The sequence below is a fragment of the Rousettus aegyptiacus genome, unplaced genomic scaffold, assembly GCF_014176215.1.
Source record: "Rousettus aegyptiacus isolate mRouAeg1 unplaced genomic scaffold, mRouAeg1.p scaffold_m13_p_10, whole genome shotgun sequence".
NCBI lineage: Eukaryota > Metazoa > Chordata > Mammalia > Chiroptera > Pteropodidae > Rousettus > Rousettus aegyptiacus.
In genome coordinates, this window is record NW_023416285.1 from 93,118,809 (window position 1) to 93,135,753 (window position 16,945).

The following is a 16,945-nucleotide window of genomic DNA, read 5'->3' on the forward strand; positions in this document are numbered from 1 at the left end:
TTAGTCTTTTTTATAAGTTACAGTCTTTTGAAAAGCCTTCAGTTTTTTCATCTGAAAATGAGAGTGAAATAATTGATTTATAAAACTTGATTTAAAAATATTTTAATGTCATGATGTTTGTTAGATTGCTCCTCTTTGACCTCAATAATGTTTAAGAATCATTGTGGATAGTGCACTGTGTTGTGTGTTTTGAAAGCTGTAATGCTCAGTAATACTTAAAATCATGATACCCTATAGCAGTTGTTAACTTGTGCATCCAGAATGATCCAAAGAGATTTTAAAAAATGCATATCTCTATTTCCCAGCCTTTCTCCCCTTAAAGATTCAGCTTTAGCATATCATTTTAAAAATGCTTCTTTATACTTTTTTTTTGTTTCTACATTGCTTTAACTCTAAAACACATGCCGAGTGTGGGTAATTTAAAAAATATAAAATATATAAAGTAGAAAGAAGGTGGGAAAACCCCATAATTTCATCACTTTAAAGCAGACCCTGTTAATATTTTAGTATATTTCGTTTATCTTTTTTTCCTCTGTAGTTTTTCATGGATGAATTTTTATTGTATGTACAATTTTCCACTCATTGTTTCTCATCCAGAAGCTTTTTACAATGTCATTTAAAACACTTCTTAAACATCATTTTAAAGGTTGTATAATCTTTTGTTCTGTACATTAATTGCTTAGTATCAAGTGAAGTTTAGTTATCATCGTTACCATCATCATCATCCTTATTTTTATTCTTATATACCATCCACAAATGACACAAAATGACCATAAAGGCTCAGATGTTCTGACCATAGATCTTTTGTTCTTTCACATCACTACGATACATATATAAACATTAAGCATTTTCATTTGTTTACTCAGTAAACATTTATTTAGTCTCCACGTATTAGTGATACAAATACACAAAGGTGGATAAAATTAATAAGAGCTAACATTGGACTCTTCCTGGTCCGTGCAGGCACTATTATATGTGCTTTCCTTCTATCAATTCATTTAAAATTCAGAACAACCCTATGACTCAGGTTGCTTTTATTCCATTTTACAGATGAGGAAATTGAGGCACAGATTTAAGTAACAGTAAGTGGTAGAGCTGGGCTTTAAACCTATACTAGGAGTTCATAAAAGATAAATTAATAAGGAACTTTTCTTTTGTAGCCCTTATCATATATTTATATGTGAAAGTGTCTTTATAAAAGCTGTACTCTTTAAATTGCAAGGTAAAACAGTCAGGTCATTCCATATAATTTTGTTTACATTAGAGACTAGAATCTAGTTCTGTTCTGTTTCTCTCTAATCCCGAAGATATTTTGGGTGTTAAAAGTTCTATAAATTGGATATTTTTCATTTTATTTTTAATTGATATAGTTTTATTGATGCTTTTGATTAAATAGTTAAAGTGAGCTTCTAGTTCTGATTTTTTAAATGAATAAACATAGTTTTGTTTAAAAAATTATCCCTGAAGATTTGAAATTTCTGAGAAACCCTTGCATCTGCATGCTATGGAAAGTAAGTCCTTAAAAATGAAGATGATAAATTCCACTTAAGTGTTAGCCATCCAAGTATGTAGAAGTTTAGTATTTATGTAAATGATTATCATTCATTGTCCAGCTCTTGGTTACTTTAGGCCTTATTTTGAATCCCAGCACATGCTAATGCAGTGGAATTTCTCAACAGGATAAGGGATTTTAGCACTGATCCTTGGACAAGTCATTTGACAGCTTTATGTTCTTTGTTCTTGTTGTCTTAACTATTAAATCAGAATTGTAACAGCTTTTGTACCTTTCTGAGAATGTTGTTATGTGGAAAAAATAGCATAGTATCCTGAAAAAGAACACCAAACTAGTTCTAGGCACCACCATATTGTCATTGTTGTTCAGATAAAAGGTTTCAGGACTATAGGTTTACTTTTCTAATAAAAATGTGTTTCTGAGGTTAAATCCAATTACATTTATCTTGAGGTGTCTGTTCACATTATACTGTTGTAATAGAATTTTGTTGTATTCAGTATTTCTTGAAATGTGTGCCTGAGTATAGGGGGTTATATTTGCAAAGGATTCGAGCTTTGCTATATAACTGTGACTGGTGATAAAAAAAGAATTAGTGATTATATTGGAAAGTCATTGTAATGAATTTGTAATAAATGTATATAGTCATTAACTATAATACACCTAGCCTTAACAATATTTTTGCTTAAGTGAACTCTTGGCATTCATAATTTTAAAGCAATGTTTCCTAAAGTGTGTTTCTTACAATATTAATGGCTGTTAATTAATAGTTGTTAACATTTCAAAAGGGGGGAGGTTATGTTGCCAAATACATTTGAGAAACATTGAATTAAGTTAAATAGATTTCTTAATTTGAGAGCCACTTCAAGCCTGATAAAATGCCTTATTTTCCCGAATTATTGAACCATGGAACTGTTTTGCAAACCACATCCTGGCACTGGTGTTCTACAGAGCTTATTTTGTCTTAAATCAATTTGTGTATAGCAAGAAATTATACCCAAATTTATTTAAAATATTTGGAGTGAATTCATTCTTATTAAAATAACAATTCTTATCACAGAGATTTCAAAATGTTATCTAAGCAATGTCTCTCTTAATTTGTAGGTACGAAAAAAGGACCAGATCAATATTGAAACAAAGAACAAAACTGTTCGTTTTATTGGAGAACTAACTAAGTTTAAGATGTTCACAAAAAATGATACATTACATTGTTTAAAGGTTAGTGCTGAATTAACGTGAATTATTTTTAATAGACAAATTTAAAATTAATTTATAAATTCTAGAGAAAATGAAATAATTAAGAAATATTTGGTTAATTCAAAGAAAGACAAGAGGAGTAAATATTAACCAGATGATAAAAATGAAAAATAAATAATAGGATAGAAGATACAAATATAGCTGTAACAGTAATTACATGAAATGTAAAAGGACGAAATACATCAAGTATAAAAGCCTTAAGAATATAAGACTTGATTAAAACAACACCTCTATGTGCTGCCTACAAGAGAGATAGATACCCTTAAATATAAAGACCAGAAAGGCTAAAGTAAAAAGATGGGCGAAGCATTGATCAAAAGACTCCTAGTTTTATTATCAGACAACATAGACTTCAAGGCATGAAGTAATATTAGAAATGAAGAAGGATAGTTTGTAATGATGAAGTAGTCATTTTAACAGGAAAGTGTTATGTTTCTGAAACAGTGTGCATACAGTAATGTAGCTCCAATATATATAAAGCAAAAATCGACAAGGAAAGGAGAAATAAATCCAAATCATAGTGAGAGACTAGAAAACACTTTTCAATGTCAAAGAACAGGCAGACAAAATCAGTAGGTGCTGTATATAGAATTGAATAACATAATTTATAACCATGATCTAATTGACACTATACCCAATAGCATCAGAATTTATAATCTCTTCAAATGCACGTAGACCATTTACCAAAATCAATCATAAAGAAAGTCTCAGAAAATTCGGGAAGATTTCAATTATTTAGATATTTTTATATCTACAATGGAATTAAATAAATCAATTAGTAACTATATATCATAAAACTGATGCAGCATAGATGGAATAATTCTACATTTGAAATTGATCATTTATTTCTAACAGTAACAAATTTTTTATCAAGTTAATTTCCTTGGGATATTACTAGGTAAATCACACAAAGTCTGGTTTTCTAAGCACATTTGGAAAACCCTGAGTTAAACAAATTTAAACAAGCATCATGTAAAGTATGATTTACTGAGTGTTTGAAATACTGATAGTCATTATGAATATTCAAGGGGTTAAGTTTCCAAACTCTACTTGGAGCATCTCAGAAGACTACAAAGTACATTTGGGTAAACTGTACAGCATTTTAAGAGGGATTGTGAAGATTTGCTCAGTGCTGTAATTGAAAGGAATTGTGCTGTGAACAATTTAAACATGTTAGTATATTTCTTTGTACTAATTATTAAAAATGTCTTAAGAAGGATGTACATTTCTTTGACACAAGTTCCATTTCTATAAATTAGTTTTAAGGAAATAATCATAAATGTGTGCACAGATTTATCTGTAGGGATGTTTGTCACACCACTGTTTATAATAGCAAGAAATTGTAAGCAATTTGAATGTCCAGTAAATAAGAATCAATTAAGTTTTAGTACAGTTCATATTATACAGTCCTATATACCTTTTAAAGCATGCCACAGAAGGATAAAGACATGGAAAATACTTGTGTTAGCCAAAAAAACAAGTTATTAAATAATATGATATATCTGAGTCTGTCTTGGTTTAGAAAATATGCATAGAAAAAGATTGGGAGGATAAATGCTAAAATGTTACGGTAGCGTGTTTGTAAATTTCATACAATGAGCCTTTTGTAGAATTTTAAAAGTAAATGTCATATAAACCAAAACCAAAAAGTCATTTAGAAAATGTTAGCCGTGTATGTGACATGTGTTTAAATACATAGCATTTAATAAATTTAGAAAGGGCTTTGATATTAGTTTCCGTATATCTAAAAGGGAAAGATGTTCAATATATTGAAGTTTTTAGATAAAATATATATGGCTGATCACAAAAGATTCCCAGCAGTGAAAACTGTTAAAGTAGACTAGCTATTGTTTTTATACTGACATTTTTTAAGTTGATAACACCTATTAGATGTATAATATTTTCTTTCTCTAATAGGATTGAAGTGTTGTCTTTGTGGTTTTTCATCATTATTATTATTACAGATGCTTCTATCAGACTTTTCCCATCACCATATTGAAATGGCATGTACCCTACTGGAAACATGTGGAAGATTTCTTTTCAGATCTCCAGAATCTCACTTGAGGACCAGTGTACTTTTGGTAAGGGCTTGAGGTTCTTGTTTTACATCATGGGTTAAAAAACTTAACCAGTGCCTATTATCCTGCTTTGCCATGTAAATGTAAATATTTCTACCTCAACTAGAACATTCCATACATGTGAGGGCCATTCCTGGAGAGCTGTTGGAATTTTTCTTACTTGACTGCCAGTGAGTTAATGATATTGTGAAGGAGGTTTAAGTTTAAGTAAGAATAACTCTGAAAAATGATGGAAATGAGCAGAGACTCTTAACACTGTTATATTAGAGCTCTCTTTATGGATGTTCTTGGTCAATGTCAAAGCCATCATTAATGTCATAAGCACATAAATTGTAAGTTTAAAATATAAAATTAAAATTTAAAGTTAAAACATAAAATATAAGCTGAAAAAATTAATGGAGGAGAAGTTATTTCTTAAATCAGTTAGGATGCCGAAATGGCCATTAAGTTTATTAAGCAACTAAGTTATCATGCTTATTGCTAAATCCATACATTTGCTTGTAGTCTTTGGTGGGAAGGGGGTGTAATGGAGGAGGAGCTATTGGTTTAGTGTTAGGAGAGTTCTGGTTTAGGAATTCCTGGGCACGGACTATTGTTAAGTCACGTTATGGTTAACAAAAGTCTTGATTGTGTCATTTTCTCTAGATGTTATTTTTTTAGAATCTAACTGTAAACCTGAATACTCTGTCAATAATACTTAAAATGAAGAAACATGAGAATTTATTTCTAATAAACAAAAATATTAATGTGAAGGCCACCAGATTGAATTGATTTCCAAGTTCTCTCTGGCCTTATATCACATTAATCATGTAACAGTCCAAGTTCAAATTTTTATTGTAACAAGGAGAAAACTTCTTCCTCTTTGGCTCAGGCTTCTAAGGTTAAATGAGACACTGCATATAAAAATGTAATAGAGGTGCCATGAAAGCGTAGCTTTTAATGTCTATGTTTTATACCGTTGAGTCTTTTATATTTGCTAGGGGAAAAATTTACCAGTTGTGGTGGTATGGATGAACCTTGCATTGCTGGAAACAAAAGTCCTTTCCTGCCTGACTGGTTTTCTTGGCTCAGTGGATCTTTCCCCCTCTTACAGTAAAAGCAGCTATTCTTTATCATTGGTTCTCTTGCTTTCTGGACAGGAGCCTGGTTTATCATTAATGTTTTTGTGAGTCCTCCTATATGTCAGGAATGTTAGGGCTGGGTAGGAGGGTGGTACAAAGAATGAAACATAATTGCTGCCCTCACAGTGCTGATTCCAGTACAATGTTGTCTGTGCTTCAGTAGCAATATGCAGGAAATGTTATGGCCTCATGGAAGGGATACTTAAGCCAGACTGAAGGAGGCAGGAAAGATCTTCCCTAACAGCTTCATTATTCACTGAGTGCGAACTTTTACGTCAGACCATTGGGGTGTAAAGGTGAACAAGATAATCTCTGCTATCATGGAGTTTACAGTCTGGTAAGTCAGACAGAGGAGTGAACAGGCAATGAGAATACATGATGGTAAATGCAGTATAATATGGATAAGCATAGGGTATTATGTGTGTAGATGGAAGAGGCACTTAATCTAGTCTTGGTATGTCAGGAAAGGTTTCCAGGAAAAGTGTTTATTTTAGAGACTAACCTGAATCTTTAAGACAGAGAAAAGAGACACACTGAGTCAGAGACAGCCACAGATAAGACTAAAGATTATAAAGAAAGTTTTTACCACGTCTGCGGTCTGGCGTTGCCTAGCCTTCCCTGCTTCAGCCATTCCCTGTTGGCGTCTCCCTGGCCTGCCTTTAGGTCCTGTGACGTATCAGTCTCTCTCCTCAGAGCTTCTGTTCTTGCTATTGCTTCTGAGAGGAATGCTTTCCCTATAGCTCTTCTCAACCTTTTGTCATCTTCCTGATCATAGCTTAAATGTCTCCTCGGAGAGGCTGCCCCTAACCCACCCCATCTAAAGTAGGTTCCCCATGACTCTCCATCTTAGTGCCTTGTTATTTTCCTTTATACCACTGATCACAATTATTATTTAAATGATTATTTATTTGTTGACTTGCTTATTCTTTCTTCCTACACCAGACAGTTAGGCTTCACGAAGGTAGGAACCATGTCTGTCTTGTTCACTGGTGAGTTCCAGCACCTAGCACAGTGCCCGGCACATAGTAAGTGCAAAGTAAAGTGTTTATCGAATGAATAAATTTAGTCCTCTTAATGCTTAGTGTGACGCTGTTTTAAGAATTAGGAATGTTTGAAGATCTTCACTTAGTCCCGTGGTTCTCAGCCAGCATCTCATGGGTAGAGGTCAGAGTTGTACCAAACATCCCCCTCCCTGCCCCGCATCATCCAGTCTGAAATGTCAGATTAAGAAAACCTGAAAGATGATCATTGACTAGATCTGTGTTTTTTATCACCTCTCTGAGCTGCTGCTGAGGGCTGTGAACTAGTAGACCTGGCTTTTGGTTTTCTCAGCTCTAGAGCTATGTCAGACTTACCTGGTGCAGCACTAGATGGCGCAGCTCTGAGAGCAAATCAGTTCTCAGTTGTGTGTGGAAGAGCCAGAGCCAGAGCTGCTTTCTGGTCTTTAGTTTTAGTCACTCATATTTATGAGCCTGTTTTATGTAGAATTCATGTAGTTTGGCAGAGTTATAAGTGAAGTTCCATTTGTAGCAAAGTTCTCTTGAGTTGTGGATTGATTTGCTCTAAAAAAAAAAAAAAAGAATAATGGTATAACAATTTATGTGCCTGCACAGGCTTAAAAATACCTAGTAATGTTTTGTTTTGTTTTTTTGCCCTATTCTAGCCTTTTTTCCTAAAATCTCATCACTGATAATAGAAATTTTATTAGGAACAAAGAAACCTTAGGGTGAAAGTGTTTTGAGTAATGTAGATTTTTAATTTTAGGAACAAATGATGAGAAAGAAACAAGCAATGCATCTCGATGCAAGATATGTCACAATGGTGGAGAATGCTTATTACTACTGCAACCCACCTCCAGCCGAAAAAACAGTGAAAAAGAAACGACCTCCCCTCCAGGAATATGTACGGAAACTTCTGTACAAGGATCTCTCCAAGGTTACCACTGAAAAGGTAAATCTCAATGAATTCGTAGAATAATGGTCAGCTTGAGATTTGCGGTAGTGCTGAGCTTATGTAATATTCAACCAAATTCTTTGTCATTCTAAGACAGTAGGTATTAAGAGCAGTGTACTTTCCTTCTAGATCATGCGCTAAATTGTTTTAGACTAGGGACATATATTTTAGTTTTCTTAGATCGGTTTGTTTATAAATAAGATAAGAAGTATAGTACCTCTCAAGGTACAAAGAAGAAATGTAAGTACCCTGCATCATTCCTATTTTGTAAATGGAGAAATTGAAGCAGAGCTATTAAAGTCTCAGCAGTGAAGTTTAGGAGAGGTGGGATTAGAGCCCCAGTTCTATTGTGATTGACTCTCCACGAGAAATCCTAAGAAGGAATTCTTGTGATGGTACATAATATATGGGATATATGTTTTATGATGATAATTTCTTTAATTAAAATGGTAATTCTTTTAAATTGAATTTTGATGCTCTCTATATATTCGAAACTATGACTTCGTCTTTGGTATTCTGTAATGAATTTGCCTTTAAATATTTTGCTTCAGAACAGGAGATCTTAACCTTGAATGGGGCTTTAGGAAGCCCATGACCATCTGAAATTTTATAATTTTGAATCTCTGGGACGAAATGGTCTGTAGCTTTCTTTTGATTTTCACCAGGGGTCAGTTTCCGGAAAAGGTTAAGAACTCATTGATCTATTATCTTAATAATTATGGTTATCTTGTTAGAAACTTCACTTTTAAAATATGTTGAACAAAACATTTCTTGGTTAACACTACAAGTCAAAACAGTAGAACTTATTCTTTTTAGAAAAAAATGAAGCATATTAACTTCTGGACAAAGAAAACGTATAGGAAAGAAAGAATACATATAATTAATTGTATGTGGGCAAGGTAGAAGGTGATAAGGAATGATAATGTAGCTTTGAAAATTGAAACCAACTTTCAGAGAGTCAGAGACAGTAGTCGTTTAAAACAGTAGATTTTCAAAGCTACTTTACAAGTGTCTACATGAAGTAAAAAAAATATAGAATTCTTATGCAGTTGAGACGATGTTAACATATTCAGTGAAACTGATCCGAGAACATAATTAGTGTTTGAAAGATGAATTGTAGGTAGAGAGATGAAAGGAATACTTTACAGTCTGCCACTCATGTCTGTTTCAAAATAAAAATGGAAATAACTTGATTATAGGTAGAGCTCTGCTGATTATGCCATTACCAGTAGGGTTTCTGAAACAGTAAAAGCTAACTTTTATGAGGTACTTATAATGTGCCAAACACTTTCTTGTATTCTTCACATTTTAATTTGTCTAATCCTTACAACCAACTTTGAAATAAATGCTTTGATTATCCCCCTTTACACATGCAGAAGTAGGACGCTGTGTGATGTCAGTCTTAATGTTGTGTCCTCCATCGTAAGTGACCTTTTAACCAATGGATCTTGGGTTTATTTATTTATTGGAAATTTTGATTTATAAAAAGAAGTGTCTGAGATTATTTACATCAAATGATGCACAAAAGAAACATTATTTTTGATAAACCTTGGGTATTTCTTTCATTGACCTTTCAAAAGTTCTTTATCTCCATAATCATAATAAAACATTTATGTTATCAGGTATATTGGACCTACAGTGTACTTATCTTGGTAATTTAAACAAAATTCTCTACATTTAGGTTTTGAGACAGATGAGAAAGTTACCCTGGCAGGACCAAGAAGTGAAAGACTACGTAATTTGTTGCATGATAAACATCTGGAATGTGAAATATAATAGTATTCATTGTGTGGCCAACCTCTTAGCAGGACTAGTGCTCTACCAAGAAGATGTTGGAATCCATGTTGTGGATGGAGTTTTAGAAGATATTCGGTTAGGAATGGAGGTAACAAGTCACCAAATTAAGAGTTTGTGGATAATTTAACTTTTAAATTCTATTGTTGAAAGGAAAAATAATAATTAGAAAACCTTCCTTTCTCCATATGGTGTTGTTTACTATTATTTCTTTGAAACTAGTAGTTTCTCAATAAACCCTGTTGTATTAGATTTCCTAGTCTCTTCACAGGCTAATGCTGGGTATTTTTTGTCTCTTCTCAAGACCAGTTAAGCTTATTTTGGAAGAGTGTAGTAAATTTATATTTCTGGGTCACTATTGGGACTCAAATTATAGGAGTATATAGATTTATTAATTAGAAGAGTTGATAATCATTTGATAAGAATTTCTGTAAGCAGATCCTTCTTTCTATAGGTTTTGCTTCCTTAATTCATGGATTACAGAGAAATTAAGTTATGTGGGGCTGGTAGGGTAAATTACACCTTACTTGTTTCATATAATTCATTTAATGGTAGCTTATATTGACTTTAATAATTAACATGTTATTTTTATTAAAATATTGTAAAGATAGCCATTTCCAAGCAAGAGAAAAAGGATACCCAGAAGCAACTACCTTATTAGAAAAGGGAAGAACCCATTATTTTCTTTCTGTTCAGTGTTCTTTGAGTAATTGATATTGTCAAGTGACAGAGGAGAATTTTACCTCTTTTGAAACGCATTGCTGTTCTTTAATGGAAATTTTTTTTTTCTTTAGGTTAATCAACCTAAATTTAATCAGAGACGTATCAGCAGTGCCAAGTTCTTAGGGGAGCTTTATAATTACCGAATGGTGGAATCGGCTGTTATTTTTAGAACTCTTTATTCTTTCACTTCATTTGGCGTTAACCCTGATGGCTCTCCAAGTTCACTGGACCCTCCTGAGCACCTTTTCAGAATTAGATTAGTATGCACTATTTTGGATACCTGTGGCCAGTACTTTGACAGAGGTTCCAGTAAACGAAAACTTGATTGCTTCCTTGTGTATTTTCAGGTATATAAACTGAAATATGCAGTTTTGCATCATTTAACACATTGCTTGTGTTACAGAAATATTAGATAAGAAATGTAACATTCATATATCATATATATGTTTATAATTAAATTAGATTTGTCCTTCCTGCAAGGATGCTTTAGAGATTTAAAAATAAAATGGGATGAATTCTATCATGTAAACATTCGAATTGCATTGTAACTTTTATGATTGATAATGAATGATCAATCATTAATGTTAGGAATTATTTTGGTTCAGTTAATAAATTTAGTACAGTAAGTTATGAATTATGATATTTGGTACAGTAACTTATGAATTAAGTTGCTTCTCATTTTTTATACATTTGATAATATTCTTATTTGTGTTCTGGTTTTACATCTAAAATTTTTGTTTCTAAATGATTTAACTTTTTAAGGGGAAAAAACTAACGTTTGGGAAAATGTCATTTTTAACACCGAAAATTATTTGTTCACTCGCTGGTAAAACTTTTGGGTTGTGTTTTCCATGTACCAATTAGAATGAATAGACCTAACTATTTAAATCTCCAGATGTTACTGAAATAAAGTACCGATAGTACCATTCAGTTCTGTATGATCACTGTTATTAGTATTATTTTCGTTCATCCATTGATAATAAATATAAATTTAAAACTACAACTTGAGGTATCAAAAATACATCCAGGTAGTGGCTGGTGTTAAGTGGTATAAATACTCTTAGGGAAGAGCAGTTTGTTAGCCTCTTCCTACCGTTATATGCCTTTGCAATAGAGGACAACTTGTTACTCTCTTATTTTCCAGATTAATGAAAAAGATGGGGAGGGAGGGTTGCAGAGAGTCAGATTCCCTGCTGTCTGTAAGAAATGTCTTAGGTTGGAGACTGTCTGTATTGAAGACCAGAGTTTTGTTGCAAAATGTCCGTCTTAACTGTCAGCATCCAAAGTAGAATGTCTTTCAAAAGAGAATCCTTATTTGCATTCACTCTGACATTTCAGGCTGAGAGAAAGGAGCCACTTGGGAATATTCGGGAGCAGAAAGAGACAAAAATATTTTCACATTGATTAACTTAATTCAACAGGCAGGAATAAACCTGGGGAAAGTGGGTAAGAAGTGAGTGAGGCCCGTTCAGCATGGAACATAGAGTGAACAGTTATGTATTAGAAGACCAGAAAGAAAGGATCTAAGCTTTAATGTAATACTAAACTCTAACGTACATACATATCACCTCGGGATATTGTTAAAATGCAGATTATGGTTCAGTTAGTTTACGGTGGGGGCCTAAGATTCTGCATTTCTAACAAGCCCCCAGTGAAGGTAGCAAGGACCTAGAACAAACTGGAGAGGAAGAGTAAAGTACCCAGACAAATACCATGTATATACGAGTAAATTTTCAGTTTGTGCTCTTTAGTTAATGTTAACCTATGAAGTATGAGTACAGAATGGAATGAGAGAACCAGAACAGGAAAAAACACAGAAAATATCTAAACTGTGCCATATACACAGTAGGTGTTCAATAAATGATTGTTGATTAATGATTTTTATGTATGAAAACCGTCTTCAGATACTTTAATTGACCTTTTTAAAAATCAAAGCAAGTACCATAGAAAAAATCATGAAAATTTATCAAAGCTGTGGCTTCAAATCTGGTTGTTCTTGTAAAATTAAATATTCAAACCTTCTTTGGGGTTTGGGAGTGGGGTTTCTGCCTTGTTTCAATATCTGAAAATTTATTTTGTATTTTATTTATAATTTTTTCTTGCCTTTAAAAAAGATTATGACAGTTATAATAGAATTATTTAAATTCAAGTCACCAAATGGCTTAGAAACTGTATAGGTAGAGGGAAAATAATTGGAATAGGATCGTTGCTGTTGACCATTAATTAAATGATAGGCGTCTTGTACAACTTTTTAACTTATTATAACTAGATAATCACAGTATAGATTATTATTTTAAAATATTTTTGTTATTAATTACTTAATAGCTAAATTTATTTTTCATTTGTTATCAGCGTTATGTTTGGTGGAAGAAAAGTTTGGAGGTTTGGACAAAAGACCATCCATTTCCTATTGACATAGATTACATGATCAGTGATACACTAGAACTGCTAAGACCAAAGATCAAACTCTGTAATTCTCTGGAAGAATCCATCAGGCAGGTACAAGACTTGGAACGAGAATTCTTAATAAAACTAGGTAAGCAAATAATTACAGAGAGAAAATGAAGACGGTATATGGCAAATTGTGTCTAGAATTTGCTTTGTGGTATTATCAGTTAGAGTTTACTTTTGTATACTTTTTGTTTTCGATGTTGAGTGTTACTTAATAGTGTTAGGTAGGATCTGAGTGACATAACTTTTTTGATTTCATTAATGCCAAATTGGAGGTAAATGATCATGTAAGACTTGAAGCAAATGATAGTGATGGAAAAACACAGTCCTCCTGTTGGCCTCTCTTAATTTTAGAATTTTTTTGGTTGCTAATATAAAATCTACTTTTGGTCATAGCATCTCTTTTAATATAGTATAGTTTTAACAAGCATTATTTCCTAAGACAGTGTAGGCCGAAAACTATAGAAGAGGGGAGTACCTGTTGGAAGTTTGGAACTATTCTGTAGAATTTCAGACCTTATTCCCTGGGAGAAGTGTCTAAGGACTAGAGAAAATGAGAAAAACGTGCTACAGGAAAATTGGTCTATTTGCTCTCTCAGTATCCTTCTGAGATTGTTCTGGAAGAAGAGTTAGCTCTCGAATAGCCCCCACAAGGAACCGTAGCAGCTGACTAACTTTGTCAGTGGAAATAATGGAAACAAGGTGTAGCCTTACCAATCGGTTTACTTGCAGATCATTCTTAGCATGTTTCATCTTATCCGTTCAAAGTGACATGCTTTCATGCTATTAAGCTAGTATTTTATTTCCTGCTAACACTTGGTATCCATAAGTCTGTCATTAGGAGATCCTTCACCAGTTATATTGTATAAACTTGATATACTGCATATCTGAAAAACCACTTTTTGTGGTGAAGGCAGTTGTGATTTTTTTTCTCCTCTGAAACTACTTTTTTGTGTTACATCCAGCATATTAATAGCATTTTTTTTTCTCCAGAGGTAAACCCTCTTTTGGAGAATGCAATTGCTGTTATCAATTTGAGCATTATTTCTAAAGGTGCCCCTGATTGTGCAGTTATTAACTCCTACTACTACTCAGCCCATAATGGCATATGTGATTGTTTTTGTTGTTTGAACTTTGTCTCAAATTTTCTACTTTCGTTATCCTTTCAGATTTTGAGTTGTCTAAAATGATACGTCAGGCAAAGTGCTTATTTTTCTACTTTATTTCACTTATATGCTTTGAAATCGTTGATTCTTAACCTTATTTCCCAAAAAACTTTTATGAATGGTACTCTCTATATAGTGATCATAAGGAAATACTAATTCGACACTCAGTTTGGTAGCAGCAAAGAGGGCAGTGTGCTTTGTCCTTTATAGACCAGAGTTAAAGAACTTCAGGCTTCTTTGGAGGAGTCTGTCCTTGTTTAGATATGGAAAGGGAAAAATAGGTCACCATTTGTGAATGAAACTCTAAAAAGATGGTGGCAACTAGAATAATTATGCTACCAAATTTTCTCATTTTCCTCCTGTTTTAGAATCTAAATGTCAGAAAGAAGAAATATATGAATAAATCTGTATTAAATCTATTTCCTATTGACAGACTCATAAGATAATGTAGTATCTTGCCTTTCATGGTTTTTGTGTTCAAGCACTTAGCAAATTTATTATCTCATTTTGGTTTTATAGCAACCCAATGCTAACATAATAGTTAATGGAAAGACACTGTAAACATTCCCTTATAATTATGTTTTAAATTATTTAAAAATCATTTAAATACTATTAAAAATAACATGTTTATGGTAGAAATTTTGAAAAATACCAAGAAAACAAAAATAACTGATATTCAGTACATAAGGATATTTATGTGTTAATATTTTGATATATTTTCTTTTTAAAAAATTTTTCACATGTTTACAGTTTTATAACTGGATTTTTTTTTTCACTTAATACATTATGTAATTTCTCTTATAAAATATTTCTCTAAATCTTTATTTTGTTTTAAACTGGCTATATTCCATTGCATGAATGTGCCATAATTTATTTAATTCTGTTGTTTGACACTTAGGTTATTTCCAATTTTGCACCAGTATAAATAACATTTTTGTGTTATTTTTGTGTATATCTTGATTTTTCTCAGGATAGAAAGAGTTCCTGGCTAAGACAGTCCCTTTAAATTTAAGAACAAAATTAAAATGGTAATAAGCAGTGTTATTTAATTCTGGTTGGAAATTTTAGATAGTATTATAATAAAAGGAACAGAAATGAGGGAAATAAAAGTGAAAAAAAGCCATAAGAATAAATGTCATTATAAGTAAAAGAGTGTGTTACATAAATTAGAAATGAAATCAGTAGAATAGAATAAAAGGCCCAGAATTAGCCCCAGTTAAATACAAAACAACTTGGTGTATGGTGAAATAGGAATGTTAAGGATAGGGTAAGAGCAGCATGTAAACATTTGGGAGGAAGGTTGATAGTCACAAGTTGATAGTCACATCTTATATTATCAAACTCCAGCTGGGTTAAAGATTTAAATATTAACCTTTTGAAAATTAAAAGTAGGTTCGATGATCAGATATTTGGAGAGATACTAATGTTCCCAAATTTTAAAAGGATAGAAGAAAGCATACATATAGATAGATTTGGGTGTTTAAAACTAGTATATAATAAAAAATTAAAATTAAAGTGAAAATTGTTTTCTTGCCACATTATTAGCATTTACACAGAGCACAGGCAAATTGATAATAAAATCAAAAACCCCCAATACATAAATAAACATGACATAATCAAATAAGGGAGGGCAGAAAAGAGTTGCTGTTTTTATTGAGTACTGCCTGTTAAGAGGAAGGTAATCTTACTCACATTTGACAGATGAGTTAAGTAAAGCCCAAAATCAAAATATTAGGTTAAGTGGTCAAGTCAGAATTCAAAGACTCTGCTTTTTCTGGAGTGTTAAGTATGTGGGGGAAATGCTCAACATGTCTAGCAAACAGAGAAAGATACTAAAACAATCCGAAAGGAAGTATTACCATTATCACCATTTCTTTTGTAAACAGGAAAACAAGTACCAAGTACCTCAAATTCAAGAGAACAATATTTGATTTTGATCCCCAAGTACACATAGTTCTGACACACACATTTTAATATTTTACTATTTGGATTTTGCATGTTGCTATCCCTATGTCTTTTATACATACATTTTAATCTACATTTTTTTGTTTTAGAGTGATAGTGACCTAGGGGTCAGCAATTGGATTGTTTTCATGTAACTTAGGAAATGCAAACTATTATATTTATAAATTATTTTTTAAACTAACTTGCAATGCAAATGAAAATGTTAGAAATAGTATGTATTTTCCTTACAAATTAGAAGTATAGCTATCAAAACAAAGCTACTGATACATTATAGTTCTTCCCATGACACATATTTTAAGTGAATATAATAAAGATGTAATGTTATTTCATGCCATGTGAGTTTATCACCACTGTGATGTTTTTACTGAGAATACTTAGATTTGCACAATCCTGACTTTCAGTTTTTCACCTTTCATAAAACAACAGCCTAATCTTTTGCTTCTTAAAGTCCCTATAAATAAATAAAATTTACATATATAAAATTTATGTTTGTATGCATGAAAACAAGTAATAGCTAGAAAATATTTAAGTTACTGGATTCTCAATCTGAGACACCAGCTTTTTTTCACAGTATTATTTTCCTTTTAAAATAGATCTCTCTGAGCCTCATCAGTCTTCTCTCAATTTTTTATATTTCCAAACTCGATTATACTTACTTTAATCACACCATACTTACATATTTTTGTCTGTAATTATTTAGACTTAAGACGCTGGAGTAATTTTTTATTTTTTATTGGTTAGGTTATTCAAACTCTCTGGACTATAGTAGTCCTCATAAAATGAAAGAATTAAATCACATTAGTAAAGTTTTTTTCTGTCCTGATTGCCCCAGATTCTGTGAATAAACAAGTATTTACTAAACACCTACTGTGTATTTATCAACATATGGCCTCTGATAAGTTTTAAATATATGAAACAAGTTCTTTG

The 16,945-nt window shown here is 32.3% G+C and overlaps 1 protein-coding gene across 4 annotated transcripts in view; it reads left to right on the forward strand.

Annotated features, from left to right (window-relative positions):
• The window catches only part of UPF2 (UPF2 regulator of nonsense mediated mRNA decay), a 93,715-nt gene that overhangs the window by 54,228 nt on the left and 22,542 nt on the right, over nucleotides 1-16,945 (forward strand). For 3 of the 4 annotated variants that reach the window (XM_016134434.2, XM_016134436.2, XM_036228186.1), the window contains 6 exons: nucleotides 2,615-2,728; nucleotides 4,732-4,848; nucleotides 7,731-7,916; nucleotides 9,601-9,804; nucleotides 10,508-10,783; nucleotides 12,789-12,972. In XM_016134434.2, the coding sequence (XP_015989920.1) occupies nucleotides 2,615-2,728; nucleotides 4,732-4,848; nucleotides 7,731-7,916; nucleotides 9,601-9,804; nucleotides 10,508-10,783; nucleotides 12,789-12,972 (1,081 nt within the window). The remainder of the gene's footprint in view (nucleotides 1-2,614; nucleotides 2,729-4,731; nucleotides 4,849-7,730; nucleotides 7,917-9,600; nucleotides 9,805-10,507; nucleotides 10,784-12,788; nucleotides 12,973-16,945) is intronic. The other variant, XM_036228187.1, reaches the window with a different exon arrangement.